At 43.3% G+C, this 27497-nt stretch overlaps 1 protein-coding gene across 2 annotated transcripts in view; it reads left to right on the top strand.

The window, feature by feature from the left end:
* The first annotated feature begins 9078 nt into the window (after positions 1-9078).
* The window catches only part of CRISPLD2 (cysteine rich secretory protein LCCL domain containing 2), a 36064-nt gene continuing 17645 nt past the window's right edge, over positions 9079-27497 (top strand). The window contains exons 1-7 of one of the 2 annotated variants that reach the window (XM_075576674.1): positions 9079-9520; positions 13417-13578; positions 16542-16857; positions 25160-25278; positions 25542-25674; positions 25852-25967; positions 26607-26707. In XM_075576674.1, coding sequence (XP_075432789.1) covers positions 16618-16857; positions 25160-25278; positions 25542-25674; positions 25852-25967; positions 26607-26707 — 709 coding nt within the window. In that variant the 5' untranslated portion in view covers positions 9079-9520; positions 13417-13578; positions 16542-16617. The remainder of the gene's footprint in view (positions 9521-13416; positions 13579-16541; positions 16858-25159; positions 25279-25541; positions 25675-25851; positions 25968-26606; positions 26708-27497) is intronic. The other variant, XM_075576673.1, reaches the window with a different exon arrangement.

Here is a 27497-nt window from a genome sequence, read left to right as displayed (position 1 = left end):
GATACCTCCTTCTATACCTGTACAGTCTACAAAAGGTTTGAGGGGAAAAACTAAAAACAGTCAAAAATGTTTGCGATACCGGTTTATTGAGAATTGATGCTGCTCGGCACACGAGATATTGTAAAGGCATTTCAATAATCAAAACAAAAATAGGCAGGGCACTCCAAGAACACTTGTCCATTTTGAAAAGAAAGCACTTTTATAAGGGTACCCTTAAATAGGTGATATTGTGCAGATACAGGGTTCTTACTTGTAACCTGTTTAACACAGGGAAAAATTATACAAATTTGTACCGTGCAACAACTTATTTTTTTTTGCAGTTTTAAATTAAAATATTTTTTTCACAAGATATAAAATAGCAGTTTTTTTGTTTTTTGTTTTTACAAAAAAAAAAAACACCACCCCCATTCATAGTATAGTGCGCCCCGTGTGAAAGTCCCACAATGTTTCGGGACTACAGATCGGAAATAGTGCTACTTGGCAGTAAATATTCCTTAAAGGACAAATGTACAGGGTTTTTTTTGTTTTTCCCCCAATGCTGATAACTGTCCTTAAAATATCTAAATAGCAATGTTTGGTGAACTTGTATGCAACTATATATTGCACAAATAACCTGATCTTTGACCATAGTCTTTGAACATCTTTGCAATATCCTACATGGTTTTTTTTTTTTTAAATAAATAAATCAGTTCTGTACTATGAGAAAATACTTGTAGCATGTAAAAAAAAAAAACAACTCTGGATTACATTTTTCATGTATTAATGTAACAAGCATTTTTGTTTCTATAGCAACCGTTTGCATAGTCACATCCCCATCCTCTTCTGAAACAGGCCCTGACACACCCCTTTTTGAGCCCTGCCCCCTCTCTAGCAGTGCACCAATTGTATCTTGTGACTGCCTGGTCACATGATCTTCCCCACAGAACTTTGCATCTTTAGTCCTCTTCTGCTGCACTGACAGCCATTTAGTGAACCCCCGAGTCAAATCTTTACCGATCGATCACAGGAGAACGGATCGATCTGCAATTTAGCTAATTACTTATCATTGTGTGGATCGTATTGATGCACATATTAAAGGGAATGAACCTTGGACTGCTGCTTTAAAGTGATTAATATACAGAGTAATGGGGTTTCTAGCCTTAAATATTGAAGAGTTAAAACATTTATAGGACTTTGATCTTAATAGAAAGAGCTTTAGAAGTTTGAATAAATGTTGTAATGCAAACCATTGCTTTATTTTATAGCATGCCTCTAGGGCATTAAGCCCATTAAGCTAAGATGTTAAAGGTGACATTAAGAAATGCTATCTAATCACACATGACATTAGAACTAATGAGTAGAGTTGCCTGATCTGTTTCACACCTTGTTACAGTGTTAGAGACATCTTGCCATGTTTTAATTTTTTGCTATGTTCTATTTTCCAGTGGTTACAATTGAACCCGATAGATATTAATCTAATTTTGTTAGACCCACCAGATTCTGACAACCACACACCGTGGCTTGCATTGGCCTCTGGAGGTGACATTGTTCATATTTAACATTAAATTGAAGTAGCTGTATTTTAGAATCCCCGATTATCCTAAATGAAATACTATGGGGATGGAGGCAATGGAAACTGTTGTCCTGGGCTCCAGAAAAGCAGTCTACGTCTCTCTGGTACGCACGCGTACGCGTAAATATAAGGGGAATGTGCTGAACACGCGCCTTCACAATCAAATGTCACTGTATTTTATCAATCAAATTGTACTTTCATGTTTATGATATTTATGGTATGAAACACTTTTGAGATTGTCAAAACACAAGTTTCACTTATAATGCGTGTGCTTGGCACTTTCTTTTTTTTTTTTAATTTAGAATAAATTGAGTCCTTTAGCGTTGAAATGGTCTTTTCTATATGGCTTTAAACTGGAAATGTACTGGTTTATTGACAAACCATTTGTCAATGTTCATACTTGTTAATTCTCCTTGAAAGCTGAATACGCTATATTAGCAAAACGTGATATTCAGTCTTGCCAGTTGCAAAGCAATTATTTTTCATTTAAGAAATCTAGAGATTGTTTGAACCAGTTTTGCATCCTGGAATCATCAAGAAATAAACCCAATATGCATACCTTTTGCAGCTTTATAAATAGTTTATTAAATGTGTACAAGTACCTGGTGTGTATATATATATATATATATATTATATAAATATATATAATGATTTGGTGGGCATCCTGTGGTGTACCCCTTTTCTCCATTTACAGACATGAGCGATGATTTCTGCTACTGGCTGTTTATTGAGCATGCATGGGCAATCAATCCTAGGAAAATCAAATATGCCCGGTGGAACATATGGCATCTGTACTTTAAAAATATTATGTATTGCCATTTACTGATCCCAAGAATTGTCTTCCCATCGCCTCCCTTGGGAGACTGCCCTCTGCAATTTTAAGTACTTTCCCACATTTTCTTCGTTTTGTCCCCTTTGGCTTCAAAGTCCGACCTTTTGTACAACATTCCTTTTCCCTGGGAATAGCTTTTCTCCTGTGCCATATTTATAGCCTCTAGCCCTCAATCATGACCCCTTTCTCCCTCACTTCATCCAGTGTACATGTTTCTTTTGGCACCCAAAAGCCACTGTATGGAACTGCACAATGACAGGTGCCAGCACTCGGGATCCATTCTGAGGGTGCACGCAGAGCGCAGAATAACTTCCACGGCTGTAAAAACCATCATCTTTAATGGGGCACACATTTATTGCAATGTTTTCCTGGTTCCTCTGACAGTGAAGTGGTTAACAAGGATTGCACACAATACCCCATATGGTGGAATTAATCAGACCTTTGGTTATAGGGATGGTCTTCTCAAAGCTACTCTGACTTTACAGTAATAACTATAATTAGCAAACGTATCCCCAGCAATTTATTGCAACCTGAGCTTTTGATTTACCAAAGTTTAATTTGTGGAAAGTATACAGCCCCCTCAGTCCTGTTTACTTGGAACAAAGATATTTGTAAATAACTGTCCTTTTTCTCTTTTATCTGAATTGCGACAGTGGGCGGAATGTGGAATCCATCCGGTTGACACTTTTGATGCCTTAAACGCTTCTAACAGCATTTTGCAGGTTCATCTAGCAGTCAAGGGGGTTAACATGTTTTACCCGTTGTTGCCAAATGGGCCAGTAAGGCATTGCTTTATCCTTTGGGTGCCCTATAGAAGTCGGTGCTACGCCTAGGGGTGAGGCATGACACAGTACGTTATAATCTTACTGCTTGTTTTTGTAGGGGGGATAGCGTTCAGTAGCGTGGAATACGAGGACTCGGTGAAGGAGCGATCCGGCGATGGCGAGTGTCAGAGGTGCAGTGTCACACTGGTGTCGTTTCCCTTCTGGCACTCAAGTTAAAAGAGCAATCCACCCTTAATATATTTTTTTATTTTTTTTACGGGGGTTGGGGGCGGCTTTAGGCAGGGTGTCTCCAGAGTAGGGCCACGCTATTTTCAGCTCTGGGGTTCCATTGTTCCTGAAAAATTGGTGAAATTACCTGTATTACTTTGTATTTTTATTTTTTTAAAGGGGATTTAAATGATCCCGAACCCGCACAGGCGATGATGTTGTAGCTTCCTATTGGCCCCAAATTTTAAACCCGGTAAGTATCTTGGAAACCAGGGTGGGGGGCCCGTAGCTGAAAATAATGGTGTTTAGTTTGGGGGTCACCCGGTTCCCACCCTGTAAAAATGGTGTCTAAAAAAAAAAAAACTAAGGAGCAACTACTTCTAGAAATAAAGAAAACTGCTGTAAAACCTCACACACTTTTCTGATTCTTTACTTTCATTCATATTTAGGATAAGTTTGTCTATAACAAGCACGAATACATCACCCTTTCTGTGAAGTGGTTTCTCACATTTCCCCTGAGCCTGCCAGCTTCAGAGCATGACCTCTTGTTCCACTTTTCTCTAAAATTTGCATCCCTCCTGTAGCTTGTTTAATCTCTTGAAAAGTCCAATCACTTCCCCCCCTAGAGATATGGTCTCCAGAACTGAACAAAGTGCTGTTGGTGTGAGGTCTTACCAATGATCTATAAGGCTGAGGACCCGCTGCCTCAGTCGGCGTGTCACACACTCAAACATACACACACACCTCCCCCCCCCCTACCTTTTGGAGGGGGGGGGAAGCTCTTAACAGTTCCAGCCCCCGCCGCTGATAGGCTCACCAGCGCACCACGTGACGCGCAACTGCTCTGGATCACTATCCTCTTGCATACCCTGGCGGCTGACGCGTCACAGCGCTTAGTGAGCCATCGTCGGAAGGAGGCAGCGGGGACAGCCAGGCATGAGGTAAGGGTCTGGTCACGCGCACGCGGGTGGCCACAGCTGGTCTTCAGCCTAGGGCTTCGTCCAGGCTCTTCGCTTGCGTGCTGAGGCGCAGGGAAAGCGGGTGCTGTCCCTGGCCTTGCGGTTGCTTGCCCTGCGTGCCATCAGGGGGCGGGCCAGTGGCGTCACGGAGCTGGTTCGCCCTCATTGGGCGAACCGCTCACGTGACCGGCCTGTCGCGCCGGCAAGCGGGGGAATTTTAAAATCTGCTAAGACCTACGCTTCCGCGCGCTTGCGTAAGCGTAGGCGAGCCCCTACTAAAGCCGCTCTAATTGCGGCTGTAGGGGCTCAGTGCTGAGCGGGAGCGCGCATCAGCACGCTTCAGCAAGCAAGTAACATGGACGAGGCCTAAAGTGGCATCATTACCCCTCTCTGCTGCTAACCTTTTTATTTACAGTGGCAGTCCCTCCCGGAACCAACGCATGCGAATGATCGAGACATGATTAATTGGTTAAATCTCTGGGATTTATGCCACTCACCAAACCTCTGTGGAAGCAAAACCTCCAGGTGCGCCAGAATCATAACCACCTAAATCGGTACTAATGTGCAAAAATGACCACAATGGCCAGCACCCGAATATGAAGTAGACAAGACTCGCATATACATCACAAAAAACTTGCCAGCATTCATGTATTAGACACACAGCTACACACCAGGACAGCATATTAAATGTAGCTAAGTAATCTTCATATCCGGAGCGACGATCGTGGAATTTTTTTTGGCCCGTTTGTCTTGTTTTAGTTTTAAATCAAGTTAGTTTGTAAACACAGTGAGCCGTACCTAGGGCTACTCCCCATTGTCACGGTGTATCCAGCAAGAGTTTGCACAGGCAGAGCCCTCCTTTCCCACCACCTCTATTGGCTTTCTGATGAGGACAGGGTGATGTAGGCGTAGAGGAAACACTTGATTGGCAAACACGCCCTCCTAAAGAAAAGAGTTTTTGTGCTAAGTTTGCACAGCAGACAAAGCTGTTCTTTGATCATGGTTTACGCTTCTTTCAGGAAGACAATTAGATACATTACATTCTTTACAAATGGGACCATCCCTTGTGCATGTTATTCTGTCAGTGAAGGGTTAAAGATAGGATGCAGTCTTTAAAGGGGCAGTTTCCCCTGCATGATTAATTTTTTACAATATTTCTGCACAACACAGCGTCTGTTTTCACCTCTTTTTTTTTTTAATGGTATATTTGTTTCCAAAAAATAGTAGCCCACAACCTAAATTAATATGGCTGCTTAGCCTGTCACCTACGGGTTATTCATTAACCTTGGCAGTGCCCTTATGACAAACTTGGTATGGCACAGGCAGAGGCATGTCAAAGGCCCTATTGACGTACTAGGTACGTCATGGCAAAAAATGCTAGTTTACTACGGGATTATCGGGCTAACTGCTCCAAGGAGCCGTCGGCAAAACTGAAAGGGAAGTGCAGCCCCCTCCACTTGCATTTCTGTTAGCTTTAATGTGATCGTGGCTGAAGCAAATACTGGAAATCTGGTGGCTTGCGTCTGCTGAAAGACCTCTGGCACTGAAAAGGTTTAACTGTAATTGCAAAGACACTTCCATTGACTTGTTCCAAAATTCCCCCAATTAGCACTTGGCCAGTTTAAAGAACAAGGCTGCGGCCACGCTGCCGCTGAGCGCGCTCATGCTTGAGAGCGGGGACGTCACCAACTCTCCAAGCATGAACGCAGCGTGTCCTGCATAATTTTGCAAGCGCAAGCGGGGGGGCGTGAATCGGGGCTATTTCTGTGTGTAATATGTTTGTGTGGCTGTGTGTTGTGTGCATTGACTGCTGCTGAGTGCGCTTCAAACTCAATTTTCTTTGTCTCCTCAAGCGCCGAGCTTGGGAGAGCGTAAGTGCCTGTGCACGAGCTCGCGCCATGTCGCGTCAAGCGCGCTCAGTGGCAGTGTGGACGCAGCCTAACACCCTCAAGTACCATTAATAGACCTCGAATCTTGTCTGAGAAAACTAAGATAAAATATTTTTTTCGAGGACCCTTTCTGTTCTGCCTGGCAGAGTGATGAAAGTGACAATAAGCAGCAGGAGTGGCCATACACAATAAACTTTAGGTGTTCAGATTTTTTTTTAAATAAAGAAAAAGAAAACGGCTAATAAAAATAAGGTTGGCAATTGGCTTTAAAGTGCATCACATGGAGGTCATATAAGGGGTAGGGATACTGCATCATTACTATTGTATATTATTGGAACTGTTTATTTTTAGATAATTATTATAAGCTATATTTTAATTATATTCTTTGTTAAAAGGCACTTTATATTTATTCATATGGTTGCTACATAGATCTGTAGTATTTTTAAAAAAAAGAAAGAAAGAAAATGCTTTTGGAAAACAAAGAGTCTGTTGATCTCACCCCGCAAACTTGAACAGAAATAGGATCTTTCCAAATAAGATAGCTTTTATTTTTTAAGGGCATCTATCAATGTCTTCAGAGTGTGATGGTTTACAAGAAATCTGAGGTATGTTTCATGCAACAAAACTGTTTCTGGCATGTTTTGCCTTGAAAGCTGCAGACCAAGCAATATCCTACGTGGTTTTTTTTAAATAATAAATCAGTTCAGTACTATAAGAAAATACTAGTAGTGTTTTTTTTTTAATCAACTCTAAATGAAACATTAAAAGTATTATAATGTAACAAGCATTTTTGGTTCTATAGCAACCGTTTACAAAGTCACATCCCCTTCCTCTTCTGAAACAGACACACCCATTTGTGAGCCCTGCCCCCTCTAGCAGTGCACCAATTGTATCTAGTGACTGCCTGGTCACATGATCTTCCCCACAGAACTTTGCATCTTTGGTCCTCTTCTGCTGCACTGACAGCCATTTAGTGAACCCCCCGAGCCGAATGTTGATCGATGACAGGAGAACGGATCGATTGGCAACTTATCTAATTACTTTTCATTGTGTGGATTGTATTGATGCACATATTAAAAGGGGGGGGGGATAATAATAATAAAAGAAAATGAGCGGCAGGTTGGACTGCTGCTTTAAGGAGATTTGGGAGTGACATTGATACAGAACATGCAGCCCTATTCACCTCTAACTAGTGTTGCCAACCTGTGGGAGAGCTAGATTTGTTTAGACACCTGCTAAGGTTGCTGCTAAAAGCACAACCCACATTTACAAAAAGTACTTATCAAAAGACATTGGTGCGTGGTGTGATATCTCTGGATAGCCTGTCTGCCTAACTGAAAACGTAGATTATGGCACATTATGTTTCACTTTGTGGGCAGGAATTGCATGTCTTTTATCAAAGAGATAGTGGCTTGTGTGTGACGTTAACGGATTTCGTCTAGAACACTTATCCTACGGCTAATGAGTTTGTGTCCTAATGCCTTTGCGGACAGAAAGGCAAACATATGCGTTAAAACAAATGGAGACGAGTACAGCTGAATGGCAATATGAAATCCTTGCGTTAAAAATTGGACGTTCACAGAAAGGACGGCAGATACAGGATTTGGGATGCGTTAGTGGCCTCTATGGCTGTGAAGACGTTAATACTATATTAGCAACAAAATGAATCAACCACCTGTTTATTAGTATATTTCTTGACCCCGTGTAAAAATAGGTTTTTCCAAATGGCATGAAATCTCTAGTTTTCTATAGGGAGCGTTTATGTAATTTGCAGGGTTGGACAGAATGCAGCCACAGATGGGTTCCAAGGTCTTATTGGACGAGCATTGGGATCAAACACTTAACCATTTCCAGAAAGTGGGTCAGATAATAATAATAATAATAATAATACACAAAGGATTAGCGTATGTTACTTTAGTCATCAAGCAAGTTATAACATTGTACTAAGTGTCAGGGATGATTCAAACATGCTGATATACTGTAGCAGTATAGGAGATGCACTGGTCCGTCCTATAATACTTTCATAAAGACATCTCCTCAAACAGTAGGTGCATTGCTTGGAACCCCAGAACTGCATCTATAGCTCTGCAGGTTATGTGCAGTACATTACTTTACATATCATTTCTGTGACTCAAAACAAGACATCGCTCTAACGGGATATAATAAAAATCTGAAGGAGTGGCTCAGTGTGTAAAGACACGGACTGGCACTGAGTTTGAAGCAGGGGAACCTGGTTCAATTTTGACCTTGGGCAAGTCACTTTATCTCCCTGTGCCTCCGGCACCAAAAACATAGATTGTAAGCTCCACGGGGCAGCGACTGTGTCTGCAAAATGTCTCTGTAAAGCGCTATTATTACTTTTCTATTATCCATGTTAGAGGAGATACATGTCATTACCCAGAATCAGTAGCTGCAGTTGGAGCACAGTGTGATATTTGATTATGGGGGAGGCAGGTTTTGGGATGTCCAAGTGTCATTTAGCATTTTCTAACTTCACCATACATTTCTGCATGTGTGGTTAATACCTGTAGATGTCAATCCCTTCTGGACAGCTGCACTCCCATCTAAAGTAAGCCTACAATTTAATTCTGCTGTGAGTAATGCTAAAAGGGATTACAATTTACTGAGCATCTAAACTAAGGTAACTAGTTTGATGACCCTACAAGGAGTATTGTTCAAGCATTCTCTTTTTATACCGTGTGTGTGGATAAACCGACACCTGCAAAATGTATTCCTTGCTCCAATGCTTTGCAGCACAGGGAGATCTCTGAAACATGCTGCACATGTGGTAGAATCAATAGGGGAGGTGTTTAAATAAGTACCCTCTGTATGCTACTGGTATTACCATACTGACCTATAGCAGTGCTCTATGCAAGCTAACTGAGAGGAATCAGATCTTATCCTCAGGGTTTCTCCTCATTTGTTTCTAATTATCCTGCTGTCCCAGTCTGGGTTAGGTCATATTTTCTTGGACCTGATGCTATCTTGCTGTTAGCAGAAGATATTTGATGACCCTTCTACTTCTTCATTTCGTCAGTTAGAGGAACATTGCCAAGAACACTGGCTTCCAGGATATGATGAACCCTCCTTTCTTCTTCTTCTCTGACAAAGTATAAATAGGAGGGAGCCCAAAGCAAACCTGGTCAGAAGAAGCAGCTGAGGTCCTCCCCCCACTCAACTGTCCTCTGCAGCGATTTACCAACCTGAGACCAAGTGCTGACTTAACCCATACACTCTATTGAACTCACTAACACCACAAGGACTTCATGCAATCCAGAGAAGGGAGGCATTAAAAGGTAAGGGGTCTTGTTGTCTCACCAGAGTTGTTTTTTTTTTAATGGGTTAAATACTTGTTAGACATTTAATGTCTGCCGTGCCCTGCAAAGTGTTATAGTAAGAATATGGGTTCATTGATTGAAAATGGATTTCCATGAAATGTAGTCAAATATTTAGACATAAAAGGGGGAAAAAAACTGTAAACGTGTGTGCAACTAAAAATCAAGCTGATCTAACACATTTTGGGGTATTTTCAGTGCTGTGTTATATTAAAAAAAAAAAAAAAATCAAGGTGTCTGTTCACCCAGCAGCCGGCGCTATACCCTCCTTGCTTGTCCCTTCTCTACAGGCGATGGGTTTTTCCTAGATTAGAACTCGGGGCCATATTCGCTAAATGGTGCTAAGGTTTAGCACATCCGAACTCCCGTTCATTTGAATGGTGGTGCTAAAGTGTAGCACCCTTTAGTGAATATGGAGCAGAGAGTGCTGGCTAGGGTGAGAGTTCCAGGAGGCTGAACAAGTCTCTCACCCTGCGGGCGGTGTCACATTGCTGTGCTATTGAAGCAGCTCCAAAATGAGAGAGATTATGGCACAACTGTTTTATATAATAAACTGTATTATCGGCTTATGTGTGGATTGTGGTGTAATGTGTTGATCAATCCATTACCTTAAGCATTGACCTACAGGGTTTTAAACACCCTTCATTATATATACTGTTGTAAATGAGGATGACTGAGCAGGGGGGAGGGTGGTGTTATATACTGTACACCTCATTTTGCACCTTGTTCTGGTCACACCTCTGGCTTCCTAAATCTGCACCTCTCATTGGGCAGTGAAAGATTTGTCTGCTAATATGCCAAATATAATCCAGAGGAGCCTGACATGCTGAATTGTATTAGCATTTTTTTTAGTATCTAAATACACCTTTGGCTTGCTTATAAAAAATATATATATAGGTATAGGTATATATTCCTTTATGTATTTTCATTTGGTTGAAACATGTTCGTTTTGGGTGCAGTTATTTAAAAACCAGTGCTTGTAAACTTAATGAATATCATACTGTGGATGCTAAAATTAAAAAGATGTTACAATAACAGCGATTTTTTTTTTTATATATATTTTATTTTAAATATCTACTTGTGATATAAAGTATCACACGGGGTGTCCCCCTTCTCACCCCCACAATCAGTCTTTGATATCTGCTTTTGGATCCCTGCATGGTGTTTCGAAGCTGGAATCAGATAGAGGATCCTATGAGACATTACCGAATTGTGTGCAGGAGAATCCCAGACCCTTTTTAATAAAACACCAGCTCCCTCCACCCTATGCTGCTGAACCCTCGGAAAGGGTCTATCCCAGTCCCCTTCCTGTGTGCGTTACTTATTACATACATTTCATTCACAAAAGTGCCATGTAACTTTTAACAGCCACCTCTTTTGTTTATTTTGCTTCCTCATTAGTATTTGGTTTTTATCTGTCCCTGATATTGATACAGTATGGATGCAACCCTCCCTGCCTGGCTGTTAAGAAGTGTACATCAGTTGACCATGTATACGGCTTTGCTCAGTCTCTCGTACCTCGCCTGGGTGGGGGATCCACGCGGGCTGGGTGTAGATATGCTGATGGGCGGCAGGAACTTTTTTATAGTACAAACAAGAGCTTTATTCACAGCCGCTGATGATGCTCTACATATAAAACATACTTCACTTAAGACATCAACTTGTGGCAAATATGGCTTCTTCCCTTGGTACAGTAGCCCTCACTCTTACCCTAGGGAGGTACTTGGGCTTCTTTAGGCTTCATCCCCTTGGTAGGACTCACTCATTCTCTGTGGTGGGTTTAGGTTTATTTTCTTTCATAATAGCTAGATTGGCAATCTCCTGCATAGCTTCCGTAATGTCATGTGTCTGGTGGCCCCTGGTTGCCGTACACACCCAATTCTCAGTGATCAGTATCCCTTTAGTGTGAACGTCATTCTTCATCTACACTTGGCAAATCAAGAGTTTACGGAGGACCTGCTGGTGGTAATACAATCTCTCCATCAGGGATTAATATCCCATCACTCTGTACATGCCTACCTCATCCAGGCCTATTGGATCGGGACTTTTCCAAGGACTTTCTGGTGGGCCCGATCCAATTATGCTCTTAAGTTTCTAACTCTAAGAACTCTCTGCTGAGCACATGCTTACTCCTCTTCTTGAATGAGAACAATCTTAGGCCATCGCTAACAGGTGCAAACTACTGTATATAGGGCTCAATCCCTAACTGAAAACGATAACGGTGACGGAACATCCTTACTATACACTTAAACCTATATACATGACTCATGGTGCGCACCTCTCCAACTGCCACTCTCAAGTAACCTGGGTCTAGGACATACTCCTTATGAGGACATCGCTGGTCACGAGACCTACCGGGGAGAGGCTATACTTTCTGCCAGTCATTGTACATCACATGACGGAGAGGGGTGTAACCTGAGTGAGCCCATACAGTTAACCCATTAAGGCTGTTAACACATTCTACTAACTAGTAGTTCCCAAAGGGGTGGGACGGATTTAGGGGAGATGCTAACTCCTTTGAGGGACCTTAGTGAAGGTGACGAGTGGGGCAGCTTGTGAGTTGTGTATTAACCCTTGTCCTTTAGGGGAGATGTTGTCCATTTGAGGGACCTCTGTGGAGGGGAAAAGTGGGAGCGCTTGCGAGCGTGAGTATTAACCCTTGTCCCGTATGCAGGTCGCGGGCTCGCTGGGTGACGTGCGTGACAGGAGTCAGGAAGGAGTTTATTTCCCCCCTTATGAGACAGCATTGGAGGATGTGTCACTGGGGGTTTTGTTTGCCTTCCTCTGGATCAACCTATTGTAAATACAAATATAGGATAAGTATCCGACTTCTACATTTAGCATAGGGTGAACTTGATGGACATGTCTTTTTTCAACCTCATCTACTATGTAACTCAGAACCTGTTTATGAGCACGATTTTAATATCAACCAAGACAAGAACAATTGACCCCAGAGGGGCAATGCAGAACAGGGTTAAGATGATAATGCCATGCTGCAATTAACCATTCCATCTTTGAAAAGTAACATAATAGTGATTGTGTCATGGGACTCTCTTATGTCTTTGCTGTCATTCACATGGCATCAGATGTGTGTGGGGGGGGGAGGGTGGAGAGGTGCTGTACATAGGAAGTTGGTACCTCAAGGTCGTGATATCAGAAGGTCTTGAGTTAACTCCACAGTCCCTTAATAACCCAAACCACAGCGAATCCAGCACGGACCAGAAAACATACTCAAATTACCAGCAGCGTCAAATTGCAACCCACGCGTTTTACACCACCTGCATTATATAAATGCCTAAACCCCCCCAGCTCTACTGGCCTAGGAGGAGATAAATAAATACCACCAGCCAAACCGGAATTACATCACCAGACCAGCCGTAGTAGCAACAACCCAGCAACGCCTTCCCCACCTTATTTCCAACTGGATGACTGATCTATCCTTCCCACGTGCAATCTGAACACTACCCCAGCTGGGGTAGTTCTTTAAAACATTTTTTTTTTATATGACTCTTTCTTTTTACCTTTTTTAATATTTATTTTCATCCTGTTATATTTATCATCATTGTTTTTTTTAAATCTTCTAATATAACAACTTCCAATCATAACAAGCATGTAAAATACAATGTGAACACATACCAAATCAATAACCAGGGCGGGATTCCCTGTGGTCAGCAGCAAAGAGGGCGAGCACTTCCTCCCTCGCGTTATTATACTCCCCCTAGTAATCCCCTACCCTGACCACCACTACTCTATTAACCCCCTCTAACTTAACTTTCGGAGCCTTAAACCTGGCCCTTCCTAAGGGGTACAGGGGTCTGCTTAGTGTCCTTTTTATATTGCGCCATGTTCTTTAACAGAGAAGGAGCAAGCATGAATTGGTGCTATAATCCCCACAACCGTTAAGAGGTTAAAACGGCAAGTTGGTCATTTTCTCCCGACCACAAACCTGCTTTCCTACACACAGCAAGGTGCTAGAAATCTATTTGTACCGACTTGTAACCTGAAATCACCTGGCAGAGGTATTTATTCTACAACTGCATGCTACAAAAGAATACTGTTTCTAGACCAGTAGTTCTTAAACTTTTTTTTTTAATTTAAGGAACCCAAGAATTTTTTTTTTTTAATTCTGTGGAACCCTAACCCTCTTCAGTCTCTCTCCTGCCATGCCCCATCTCTCCCCCCCAACCCCCGTCTCTCTCTCTCTCTCCCACCCCTGTCTCTTTCCTCCTCCCCCTTCCCTCTCTCTCTCTCTTTCCCTCCCCCCTTCCATCTTTCCCCCCCTGCATTCTTTCTCTCTTCCCCCTCCCCTTCTTTCTCTCTTCCCTCTCCCCCTTCCTTCCCTCTCTCTTCCCCCTCCCCCGAGAACTCTCGAAAGCTTGTCCTATGACGTAGCTTTTTTTATTTGGACTAACAATTTATCACCTAATACTGAAGTACTCATTTATTCGGCACTCTATCTATCCTATCAATCTATCTATCGAAAAAAGAAATAGAAAGCGCACTCTCCTAGTGAAATATTGTGTACAGCAATTATTGCACTCACAAACCGAGGTAAATATAAAGCATGTCTGAGTGTAATACTCAAGCTCCGTCTCAGCTGTCCCAGCTCACACAGTGTCCCTCGTGCTCCCGTTCAACCGCCGTGGGGTTTGGACGCCTCCGCAACCCCGAAAAACGGAAACGATGTTGACGCCCTCCAAAATTTTGAATTGGTACAGGACAACGAAACGCGTGAGGTGAATGGACTCCGTCACACGCTGATCAAGAGTCTGGACTTCCACACAATGCTCCAGCCACGGAGGATCCCCATGTGAGTGCTGCCGTTTGCCGGAGGACACATTTTTGGAGGGCGCAGACGTCGTTTCTGGTTTCCGTTTTTTTCGGGTTGCGGAGGTTGTCCAAACCCCACGGGGGTTGCACGAGGGACACTGTGTGAGCCGGGACCGCGGAGACGGAGCTATTACACTCAGACATGCTTTTATAGTTACCTCTGTTTGCGAGTGCAATGATTGCTGATTTTTATCGTTTTTATGAATCTGTTATAATATTTCACTAGGAGAGTGCGCCTTCTCTCTTCCTATCCTAGAATTGCTAGGTTGATCCCGTGGAGACGGCAGCCTACAACTCCAAAGGAACATTGTGTTTTTTTATTTTTCTGATTTATTGTATGGACTTTTCATTATTGGACATTTTTAGTCAGCAGTTGTCTCCCCTTTCTCCCTCCCTTCGGCCGCAGAACCCTTGAGGGGTGCCAGCTTAACCCTGGTTGAAAATCACTATTCTAGGCCCTAATCTGCATGATGAACAAATAAACAAACAACTTGGTGCACATGTTGCATATAACAGCAGCCAGAATCCATGAAACGATCCCTTGGAAAGTATGGCAGGCCTCTGGCTGCAGAGTGGTTAAGAACTTTGCACTTCTCTTTAACCTGCATATCTCTCTGTCTCTCTCTCTGTCTCTCTCTGTCTCTCTCTGTCTCTCTCTGTCTCTCTGTCTGTCTCTGTCTCTCTCTCTCTGTCTCTCTCTCTCTCGCTCTCTCTCTCTCTCTCTCTCTCTCTCTCTCTCTCTCTCTCTCTCTCTCTCTCTGTCTCTCTCTGTCCATCCCTCCTGTTATTCACAGGCAAATGCAAAAATCAGAGACAGGTTCTGCAGTCCAGTCACAACTTAAACCTCATCCCAGAGATGAGTAATAATGTAAATATCTGGCTGCAGTCCCCCCGCAGTTTCTCTATATCCAGCAATCGGTGGAACATCCCGTGCGTCATATGCGGTTTCGAGCTTTTCATTTGTTTAGCTGTGATATTTTACATACACATGGACTTGTGCTGGCTGCAGCCAGATGTGGGAGTGTCTGCAGCCAGATGTGGGAGTGTCTGCAGCCAGATGTGGGAGTGTCTGCAGCCAGATGTGGGAGTGTCTGCAGCCAGATGTGGGAGTGTCTGCAGCCAGATGTGGGAGTGTCTGCAGCCAGATGTGGGAGTGTCTGCAGCCAGATGTGGGAGTGTCTGCAGCCAGATGTGGGAGTGTCTGCAGCCGCACTGGTTAACGTGCGATGCTGTTAGCTGTACAAAGTATCACTGTTATATATATATTTTTTTATTTATGAACTAATGGTTCTGTTTATTTTTAAACACGCAGAATTTACTTTAGGCTTTCTCCTTTCGGTTTTCAAAGCGTGCATGTTGTGTATCTCTTCCCAAAAAACAGCTTTAACGTTTATTGTTTTAAATTGGTAGAATTTCAGGTTTACAACGTATTAATACACAGTTGTGGTCCTTTTTTTGTTTGTTTTAGTGTACACTGACAACGGAATTTCTGTACCTTGAATGGTGTATCTTATTACACGTGCATTAGTCTTTGATCAGTAAATTAACCCCGTTACTACCAGCAGTGACTGCAATACATTTTTTCACCCTATAACCACTTTAAAACTGGCTGATTTTTGTCTGTTATACCCACTTTGCTGCCAGGGTGTTGCAGCTGCATTGTTGCCCCCCAGTAAAGGGTCAATACACCCCTGCTGCTTTTTAGTTCTGAGACTTAATGTAGATCAGGGGGTGCGCAACCTTTTTCCCCTGCCGGCTGTCCACCCCCCCCTCCTCCTCACATCCCCCCCCCCCCCTCCTTACCTTGGCTCCGGCGTTCTGACATCATGTTGCCATGGCGGCATCATTTGACGTCGCGTTTTGCATGGCGACGCAGCGTCAGAAGCCGTCTGAGCTAAGGTAAGAGAGTTACAGAGGCCTTTGCCGCTTCCCTGGAGTTTAATTTAAATGCCTTAGTGAAGAGCGTGAAGCCTCTGTGACCCCCCAATAGATCAACTTTTTTATTTATTTTTTTCTAACTGTTTATTTAGAACATTTTCAGAAAGTATGTGAGTTTGGTGGTTAGATGAGGGAGTGGGGGGGGGGGAGACACATGGTACAGTTAATATAAGAACAGGTTTTTAAATAATTTTTTTTTTTTTTTTTTTTGCAGTTTGGAGTCCAAAAGGCCATCCGTGTGATTTCTGCCCATCCATCTCATACCCACTGAAATAGGAAATACAACCACCATGAGCTCTTCACTCACTTGGATTTTACCACTTGGACTCCTTCTTCTGGTGGATCAGTGCCACGGCGTATTCCTGCCCAATTCCACTGTGTGGGAAAACCTTCTGAGTAAATACAAAGACACTGCATCTCATTCCAGAAGTCGGAGAGCAATTAGCAGATCAGACAAAGAGGATATATTGCAACTTCACAACAAGCTCAGAGGGCAGGTCCACCCATCTGCTTCTAACATGGAATACATGGTGAGTCCACGTGTTATGATACCTGACCAGTAGCCCCTTTCTGCTGGAGCTCCAGAGAAAGGGAGGTCTACTCCTACATCATCTCTGGCCTTCTAGGGCTATATAGCAAACTGATGATATTTGCATGGTGCTACTGTGCCAGAATTTTCATTTGCCAGTGTGCACAGGGGTCAACTGTAAGGACAGAGGATGCTACAATAGGCTACAAATTCTTGTTTCAACATTGTTCCTCATTCCCTCCAGAATGTGTGAGCAGGGCCCTCATTACCTCTTTGTATCTGTTTTTGTACAGGTTTGTCCTCACTTGTATGTAACTTGAACCGCGCTGCGGACGGAATATGTTAGCACGTACCACAAATAAACAATAATAATTCCTGCACTTAAACAGCTCCAAATAATTACTTTTACGGATGGAATTTCGGCAAATAGGCCAAGAGTTTCCAGTTCTCTCCCCAGATAACCCAGATTTTGGACCAATATTGCATTGCATCAAGTTATGCAGTAAGATGATATCACATTAAATACATTTTGTGCATAATGCTACATTTGTTGATTACCATAGAAAACAGATGTAAATTATATCCATTTTACATTTTGTGTAACTGTGTCATTGGATAAACTGTCCCCTAAAACTCTAACACCCCTTAAATAAGTACAATTTTGTCTTATTGAATTTTTTTTATTGTAAATATAAATCTCACTAATATTACCTTTAGTAATATTAATTCTTGCAGTTCTACTGGAAGTTGCCATGTTAAGAAACGCCATCTAACTAGAAATGCCAAACTTGGAGAAGGTTGGGGTGATGGCAACCTCTCCTTGAAGTTCAGCGTTGCTCCTGGAAGGACTGGAGCTTTGTCGGACTCTCCTTGCCTTGTCTTGCAGGCTGGGGGACAGACACTGACAGAACGGGGACGTTATAATGAGAATGAGCAGTAGGGCAGAGAGGTAGTGTAGCAGTATCTTGTAATGTTACTAATAATACCGTTTTAGTACCCGAGGGCCTAATCCATTGCTGGCTCCAGTGCCACAGACCGCTTTCCCAGGGCCCAGGACAAGAGTTTCCACTAGTGTCTCTCTCGCCCAACTCTCCTCTCGCCCATTCTCTCTCTCTCTCTCTCTCTATCTCTATCTCTATCTCATTAGGTCCATGTAGCATAAACTCATCCCCTTTAAAAGCACACAAAGTCCTTCTATTTTCTTTAACTTTATTGGGTAGGTTTAACAGAAATATAAACGCACTTGCATGTAGTTTTGTGGTAGGAAGTGGCTCTTGTGAGGGGAAGGTAAAAAGGAATCCCTTTCTAAGGGAGCAGTGGAATGTGCATCTACTCACTATGTCTGCTGATAAGAGAGCGCACACTTTCCTTTCCAGACAGGAAAAGCCAATGGGGCATACTAATAAACAGAGAAAGGCAGGGGGAGAGGGCTAAACCAACTCAAGCTTTGAGCAGTGAGAGGTTGCCAAGGCAACTGCCTGGTGGCTTGTGGAAAGGCTACATTGTAGCAACAATGTTGCAACTACGCAGCAGCAATGGCTGCTTCAGAACAGGGAAACATGCAACTTTCACTGGGGAGAGGTGGCAGCCTGAGAGCAGAAAAAATCATAGTTACGCTCATATTGAGCAGAAAAAATACACAGAAAATATACAATCCTGTTCCAGGACAAACCCCAACCCCCAATACATATAAACCCCAATACATATAACACCCAAACCATACACACCTGGGGGGAGACCTGTGCTGCCGCACCGATCCCGGAGGCGGAGGTTGGGCCCGGCTGTGGAGGTCAGGGAAGGCCACAACGGGGAAGAGCAAAGGCTGCAGCCGGACACGGATGTTGCACCCAGTCCTTGGCTGGGTCCATGATCCAGCGTGGGCCTGCTGGGCTCCCCACAGCCACTGGGCTCGGGAAAGGTGTCCCAGCTTCCCCCCCCCCCCCCCCTTGTCGGTGGTCTTTACAGGAACTGTATATAATGTGCTTTGCAGTGAAATGTTTACAATATTATGCATGACTATGTTACATAGTAGATGAGGTTGAAAAAAGACACAAATCCATCAAGTTCAACCTATGTTAAATTTAAACGACAGATACTTTATCCTATATCCGTACCTACAGTATATTGATCCAGAGGAAGGCAAACAACAAACCCCAGTGACATATCATCTAATGATATCTCATAAGGGGAAAAATAAATTCCTTCCCGACTCCAAATATTGGCAATCAGATTACTCCCTGGATCAACATCCTTCCCATGTTTACTTATTTGGTATATCCCTGTATACCTTCCCTTTCTATTTTACTAGTATATTTCTCCTCTCTCTGTAGACTCCTTGTCTGCACTTCCAACACTGCTCACTTTCCATAAGGGGGAAAGATTCTCCTGGTCTGTATCTGGCTTCCATTAGTTGGATCCCTAACTATGCTAATTAAAGCAACATACTGTGTGTATACCAGAAAATTCAACCTTTAGCAGAAATAATTTAGGTTTTTTTTGCCATTTGCCTGACCCCCCCCCCCCCCCCATGGCTGCGAAAAGGTTAAACCGTAAACCTAAAACAGACATTCATGTGGATTACATTTCAGCACATAGTATAAAAAAAGGTGTCCAGTTCTTTCTAGGACAGCCGTAGTAAAGTCATGTTTAGGGTCCTGACATTATCAGCAGGAATCTTTTGAAAAAAGGCTATTCGGTATCTTTTGTTTTAATACTATGCAGGATCCTTTCTTGTAACCCAGGGATTAACTTTCCCGGCTTCTATTGAGTTTAGACTGGGGCCAGGTTCTGAGAGAGAACACACACAGGCCGTGCAAGAAATCCGAGGGTATTTAGATTGGCTTTAGATAAAAATCTGCTGAAATTACACAGTGTTCACTTGTGTTTACTTGCAGGTTTTGATGTTTTATATTTGACTGTGCTGACTGTTTCTTGCTCCATGGTTTTATAGGGGATTTTATGAAAATGAAAGGGTTTTATATTCTATTCAGGAACGTGTCTAAAAAAGGCGCTGCTCGGAATGGATATAATCTGTCTTTTATTTATTCATATTTAAATACTATTGCTGACGTGTGTGTGTGTGTGGTTTTGAATCTTCCCCCCCACCCCCCATATGCATCTTAAAGGAACACTCCAAGCAAGGTTTGAAGCAGGGCACTCACTCTGGAGCTGAACCGTGTTGATTTCAGATCTGGGGACCCCCTGCTTCCCAGTCCTGCAGGCCAATACGAGGACACCATGTCATCCCTTGTGTTTTCCTATTGGCACACGTGATGCAGGAGCTTTAAACTGCACAGAGATACCGCCAGCACCTACGGAAAGTATGTATCTTGGGAAGCATGGGTCCCCGGAGTTGAAATCCCTGTGATTCATCTCCGCAGACCCCCTGCATGAATCCTTATAAAAACATACTGACCCTTGGAGTGCTCCTTTAGGGACAAAGCCTGGTACAGATTTTCAGCCGTTCCAAGTACATATAAAGGTAGCAGAACAGGGGTGCCCAAACTTTTCCCCGTGCCCCTGCCTGCTCTCCTCTGTGGCTCACACCCCCCCTCCCCCCACCCCCGGTGTCAAATGACGCGCGGGGTCACGGTAATGTGCCGTCATGTGACCAGTGGCATCATTTGACACTAGGTTACCATGACGACATGTCGCTGGAAGGCAAGGTAAATGTGTTTTATAGAGGCCTCGCCCGGTCCCCAAACATTTACTTTATTTCCTTGGGGGGGGGGAGCGCGGGACCACTATAACTGCAGCGCGCCCCCCAGTTTGTGCACCACTGTTGTAGAACACTCTTTGTATAGTAAGTGCTTTTTGCCGAGCAGAAGTATGTTTGGCAGAGATTTCATTGTATCCCAATCCCACTTGGAATATGCGTGTTGGGTACATGCTCCAGCAAGCAGCGTTTGCATTTTACAGGTATACCATATGTTTTTATGCACCCACACAATGAGTTCATTAGCTGGGAGTTTTCTTTTTTTTTTTTTGTTTTTAAAGGCTTTTTGAGACCCTTCACAAAATGACTATTGCAGCATTAAAAATACTGACCATGACCGTACATTTCTGCCTATCTTTAAAGAACCATGCCTCAAAACAATGCAGTATCCACACTCTACCCCCTGTACTATCCTCCAAACCTCAACCATTACAGCAATGTTGCACATACTTGTTATCAACAGTAAGTACTGTGCTGCCAAACTCCTCGCCAGCCACTATTGCTATAAGCCAATAATACTATATTCTAATTAACAGCGGGATACTATATTGTGTGGTAATTACGCTGAATGGACCATGCACAAGGTGAACTTAACTGGATCGGTACGGGTCTATTCATAGTTTAATTTCCTTGGGGTGATGGAACATTATGTGTTGTAAATGTATAGAGCTACTCTTTGTGTGTATATACTATGTCATCCTTTTGGGGTAGCGCGCCGGCTGAAGGAGTGTTAAAGATACAAGAATAAGACGGGCGATACATGACCGCAGCTAAAGCCAGTTTATTGCAGGTAATTTTACTGGCCCGCAAAAGCCGATGCAAGAGCAAGAAAGAGAGCTTCATTCTGAAATAGTGGAAAAGTACAGAGAGAGGGCCGTGCTGGCAAGGAAAAACGGAATGTTTGCCATCAAAAATCACAGCCTCGGGTCCTGATTTCATGGTCTTAAGTGACCTCAAGTGACTCCATGTAAAAGAGCATTTTATGAGTGTGCGAGTTGGCATGTAGATGGTTTTTAAAGTCCTACCTAGTAACATATGTTGGTTTGCAATAAATTAAAGCACTTGGCATGTAACACATTCCCTACCAACTTTAACAGTGCTTCTGTAATTTGAGATATTTTGTTGGTGTAACCCCTCCTTGCCCGGCTCCTAAGGAGTGTCACCATGAGGTAGTGTAGATGTGGTGCCACAGACTCTCTTTACTTTCTCAGGGTGCTGGCATTCGGCTGGCTGGTATTGTAAGGTCTCAGGGTGGTAGGAAAAGGGCACCAGGAACTTTTATACAAACAGGACAGGCTTTATTGACAAAACAGGTTTTTACGCTTACACTCTCTTCCCTGGTGTCCATACATCTCCACAGGGAGGCACACATGGCTAACATCACTCTTGTCTTGTACATAGTCAAAGGGGAATATCCATTTCCATAACATCTAATATCCTGGAGTCCTCCGCAGGCACTTTCCTAGAACTTCTGCCTGGGGATGTAATGCCGTCAGGGTTCCCATGTACCCCTCATTAATACAAGACGCCAGCTGTCCTTTTTAGTAGCCTGGTGTGGTTACTTCTACCAAGGCTGGCCTTAGAGCAACCTTGCTAGTGACGCGCCAAACTCCCGGAGGACTCCAATCGCGGGGGAGACCGGGACGCGTGTGTATCTGCATGCTGAGCAGCTGATCCGGGAGGAGGGTTGAAGTGCGCCCAAAGTCACTTCTTGCTTACGTACCAGCGGGGAAAGTGTGAGTCTGTTTCCTTTCCCCTCTGTGTTGTACTGTATGTCATCATCAGTAAATGTTAATGCACTATACCCTCTGCATTTGTGTCTTTTTCTACATGTGAGGTTAACCAGGAGTCCATGCACCAGAGGATTTCTACATATGGAGTGACAGTATTGTGTGTTTTTTGGTGTTATTTTTCACTGGGTTCATTTGCACATTTCACTGTATATTTTTTTTCCCCATTTTGCGCCACAAGCACTTTTTGGTTCAGTTTTGTAAGTTGCGGTTTGGGGAAACCGCTGGTATTCAGGCAGCAGCTTGGTCTTATCACTATATTTGTTGCGCTTTATTCTTTGTTTCACTGATTTTCAGAGTATGGCAGTGGGGTCTGTGGATTTGGCGGTTACGGTTTTCAGAGTACGGCAGTAGGGTCTGTGGATTTGGCGGTTACGGTTTTCAGAGTACGGCAGTAGGGTCTGTGGCTTTAGCGGTGACGGTTTTGAGTGACAGTAGGGTCTGTGGATTTAGCGGTGACAGTTTTCAGAGTACGGCAGTAGGGTCTGTGGATTTAGCGGTGACGGTTTTCAGAGTACGGAGGTAGGGTCTGTGGATTTAGCGGTGACGGTTTTCAGAGTACGGCAGTAGGGTCTGTGGCTTTAGCGGTGACGGTTTTGAGTGACAGTAGGGTCTGTGGATTTAGCGGTGACAGTTTTCAGAGTACGGCAGTAGGGTCTGTGGATTTAGCGGTGACGGTTTTCAGAGTACGGCAGTGGGGTCTGTGGCTTTAGCGGTGACAGTTTTCAGAGTACGGCAGTGGGGTCTGTGGATTTAGCGGTGACAGTTTTCAGAGTACGGCAGTGGGGTCTGTGGATTTAGCGGTGACGGTTTTCAGAGTACGGCAGTGGGGTCTGTGGATTTAGCGGTGACGGTTTTCAGAGTACGGCAGTGGGGTCTGTGGCTTTAGCGGTGACGGTTTTCAGAGTACGGCAGTGGGGTCTGTGGATTTAGCGGTGACGGTTTTCAGAGTACGGCAGTAGGGTCTGTGGCTTTAGCGGTGACGGTTTTCAGAGTACGGCAGTGGGGTCTGTGGATTTAGCGGTGACGGTTTTCAGAGTACGGCAGTAGGGTCTGTGGCTTTAGCGGTGACGGTTTTCAGAGTACGGCAGTGGGGTCTGTGGATTTAGCGGTGACAGTTTTCAGAGTACGGCAGTGGGGTCTGTGGATTTAGCGGTGACAGTTTTCAGAGTACGGCAGTGGGGTCTGTGGATTTAGCGGTGACGGTTTTCAGAGTACGGCAGTGGGGTCTGTGGATTTAGCGGTGACAGTTTTCAGAGTACGGCAGTGGGGTCTGTGGATTTAGCGGTGACGGTTTTCAGAGTACGGCAGTGGGGTCTGTGGATTTAGCGGTGACGGTTTTCAGAGTGGCAGTAGGGTCTGTGGCTTTAGCGGTGACGGTTTTCAGAATACGGCAGTAGGGTCTGTGGATTTAGCGGTGACGGTTTTCAGAGTACGGCAGTAGGGTCTGTGGATTTAGCGGTGACGGTTTTCAGAGTACGGCAGTAGGGTCTGTGGATTTAGCGGTGACGGTTTTCAGAGTACGGCAGTGGGGTCTGTGGATTTAGCGGTGACGGTTTTCAGAGTACGGCAGTGGGGTCTGTGGCTTTAGCGGTGACAGTTTTCAGAGTACAACAGTGGGGCAAGCTGAAGATCTTCCAATATGGAAAGAATAAAGATTTTTATTTTCCCTGCACTTTCTCTGACTGGAAGGGGCTGGGAGACTTTTGACACATTTGCTAGGAGGATGATTAAGTAAAAGTAGGCTACAGATGAATGCGCTCATCTATCCTGTATTTTTACTCAGACTGTTTATTTATTTAGTGAGCTTTTGCCTGACACTTGCTGATTTTCTAGCAAAATGTATTTTTTGTAATGCGCACAAGCCCCCTCAATCCCCAATTTCCTAGACTTAAAAAAAACCAAGACTACAAAAAAAGGAAGATATTTGGCGAATTATTATTATTTTTTTGCTTTATTTGGAAATTATGAAACCCCAAATGAATGGGTTCTCCCTCCCCCCCCCTAATCTTCAGTTGTATCTTCTATGTGGGCAACCAACCGTAATCTCATATTTTATTTATTTTAACCATTATACTTTTGCTGTCCCATATATACACCTACAGTATCTCTATGGATCTGAAACAGAAACGTGTACAAATCATATCGGCAATGCAAGGTAATAATGCACATGGACTCACTCATGCCATGTAATAGAAGTCAGATGATTAAGCTGGGGGGTAAAAGTGGGTTTTGTCAAAATGAATCAAACTCAAGACATAACAATACACTATGGCCTCTGTGAGTGACTTGTATTAATCCACCTCCGTTACAGAACCTGCCATGAATTGGTTCACGTGTCAGACAAAAGCCTCTTACCCCTCCCTCCCCCCCTGGAGAACACACTTTGTAGGTCATTTTCCACTACACATTCAGATTGATTTTAATCCTCTGCTTTTATACGTGTCAAATGTAAGTCTCAACACCACAGAACCAGGAGTCCAATGGGGTGAACAGCACCATGACCTTTTACCGCAGTGTTTATTGAGTGCGTGACTCGTGTCCAGCTGAGAATAGAACGATGTGTGTGTAGAATATGTTTACTTTATCTAAAAACATTTAATTTAGTCTTTTATTACTTTTTTTTAAAAAAATTGTAATTTCAGTGAATGGAAACAAGGTTCCTGTGCATCCCTTCAGCTATGGATGATTTGATGTGTATTGCTGCCCACAAGTGTTTACTAGTACTGTACCTATCTGTGTAACAGAGCAGTTGAACAAAGTGTTTGAAGAGTCCTCTGGCTTCTTTTCCTTTGCAGACTTGGGATGAGGAGCTGGAGAGGTCTTCGGAGGCCTGGGCACAGGAATGCATCTGGGAGCATGGACCAGCCAGCTTGATAATGTCAATTGGTCAAAACCTAGCAGTGCACTGGGGAAGGTGAGACTTGCATCTGATTACATTGTATCCCTGGCTAACCATGTTGAGTCATTCCACTGTAAAATGAAGATAACTTTCTATTGGCTCAACATTAAAGCATTTTAGTCGATGTGTTTATCTTAAATGATTGCCAGCTGTAATACCCTAATCAGGCCAATATTAGTTGAAAAAGTCTTGATAACGTTGGCATAATTTTAGAAACGTCTCTTCCTGAGGTATTGGTGACAAGTTAATAAAATGTTCTTCGATTCTCTGTTGTTAAGGTACCGTTCTCCCGCTTTCCATGTTCAATCCTGGTATGATGAAGTTAAGGACTATACATACCCTTACCCCCATGAGTGTAACCCCTGGTGCCCAGAGCGGTGTTCTGGACCTATGTGCACTCATTATACCCAGGTAAGAAATGATCTCTAGGTCACCATAACTTTGTAAAGGAAGCAAAGATTCATGAAAACCATAGTATTGTTAATAAGCTTGGAGACCCTTTCTCATTTATTGAGAAGGTGCAAAATGAGTTAACACCCACCAGCAGTCCGTTTTTCCCTTTTTAACTCTCGTGTTTCCCATTATCAGATTGTTTGGGCCACAAGCACCAAAGTTGGCTGTGCGGTGAACATGTGCAAGAGAATGAACGTGTGGGGAGAGATTTGGGAGAATGCGGTTTACCTGGTCTGCAACTACTCTCCAAAGTAAGGACCATGCCATTGATGGAAGCAGCCAAGGCAGTGCTGTTTACCTTGTGTTAGCCACAATAGTGGTGCTAGGCATTCAATTGATGCTATGAGAATTATTTGCAAAATGCTTCAATTTCTGTCAAGTTACCTTTTCCACCCTTGTGTAAGCGAGTACTACTCTTGTCTTTTATGTCAGTTAAATAACTTGGTAGTGGAAAAAAAAATACTATTGAAACTTTGTATATTAAGCCCTTATTTCCAGGTGAAAAGAAACCGGAGAAATGGAATGTACAGGACTAGAAGAAAGCTTTAATACATTCATCTCCTATTAAAGCTGCTAATGACAAATCTTGTGATAAGGCAGTGCCTTCCTAAGGACTAACTTTAAATCACAGATTTACGGTGAACTTAAAATGCTAATCGTGTTGGCTTTCGCATCTGCTTAGTTTTTACTTTTCGCTTCAAAGCCTCCTCTATCCATTCATAGAAGGAGCAATCGCAGGTTTTTCCCATCATCACTGCAACCGGTCATCACGTTTGCACAGTGGGAACATTCATAACCACTGTCCTTTCCGTTTCTGGGTTTCAAATGCTGGTAATAGGACATTTCAGACCGATGTGTACTGTAAGCTGCGTTGTTTTTTTTCTTCTCAGGGGTAACTGGATTGGAGAAGCACCTTACAAAAATGGAAGGCCTTGTTCTGAATGTCCACCTAGCTACGGCGGGATCTGTAAGAACAATCTCTGTTACAAAGGTGCGTCTCATAATGTTCAGAGAAGACCTTCATCTTGTCTCTGATATAATAGAAGGTGCAGAGATGGTCATCCCGAAATGTCTCAGGAAGTTATTTGGATATTAAAGCTTTGATGTTGGAATATATTTTGTCTATAGTAGTCTACGATGGGCAGTGCTGGGTTAAATAGCAGCATTATAGAAGAACATGATATAGTAATACTAATACAGTAGTATAGTAATACTAATAGTATTATAGGCCAATCTAACAGTAATTGGATGGAAGCACCTGAGTACTAGACTCAAACATTCTCACCATAACCCCCTGGGGACCAGTTGTGTCTGAAATTACTTGATAGTGTGCCAGCACCTGAGTACTTTAATGTAATAACCAACAGGGATTTCAGGCTGGTCAGAAGTGTAGCCATTTAAGTGGAAATTATGAAGTGTCATAATGATTTCAGGGAAAGTTGACTCCTTCAAACACTCCTCTTCTTTACGCCTTCTAGAAGTGGGAGTATATGACTAAACTACAGTTCTAGTTCTTCCACTGAGCTCTGGAACAGTTGTCACTTGTGGTTTTGACGACCATGTTTAATACCCATTTCCCTGAATGGGTGTGATGAAAAGTCGAGGTAAATTGTTTAATCGGCTGTGAAAACGTTTAGTCGGGAGCCTACTTCACGGCTCTGAACAACTGGTCCAAGTAAAAAAAACTGGGACGCTCTTCTTGGCAATACCAGAACTACAGAGGACTGCCCTGTAATGAAATATTTAACGTATTATTGGATATTCCATGATGAATGGTGAGC

This window comes from Ascaphus truei, chromosome 19, assembly GCF_040206685.1.
Source record: "Ascaphus truei isolate aAscTru1 chromosome 19, aAscTru1.hap1, whole genome shotgun sequence".
In the NCBI taxonomy this organism is placed as follows: domain Eukaryota; kingdom Metazoa; phylum Chordata; class Amphibia; order Anura; family Ascaphidae; genus Ascaphus; species Ascaphus truei.
Note: the sequence above shows the minus strand (reverse complement) of the source record. Positions and strands in the feature narration are given on the sequence as shown.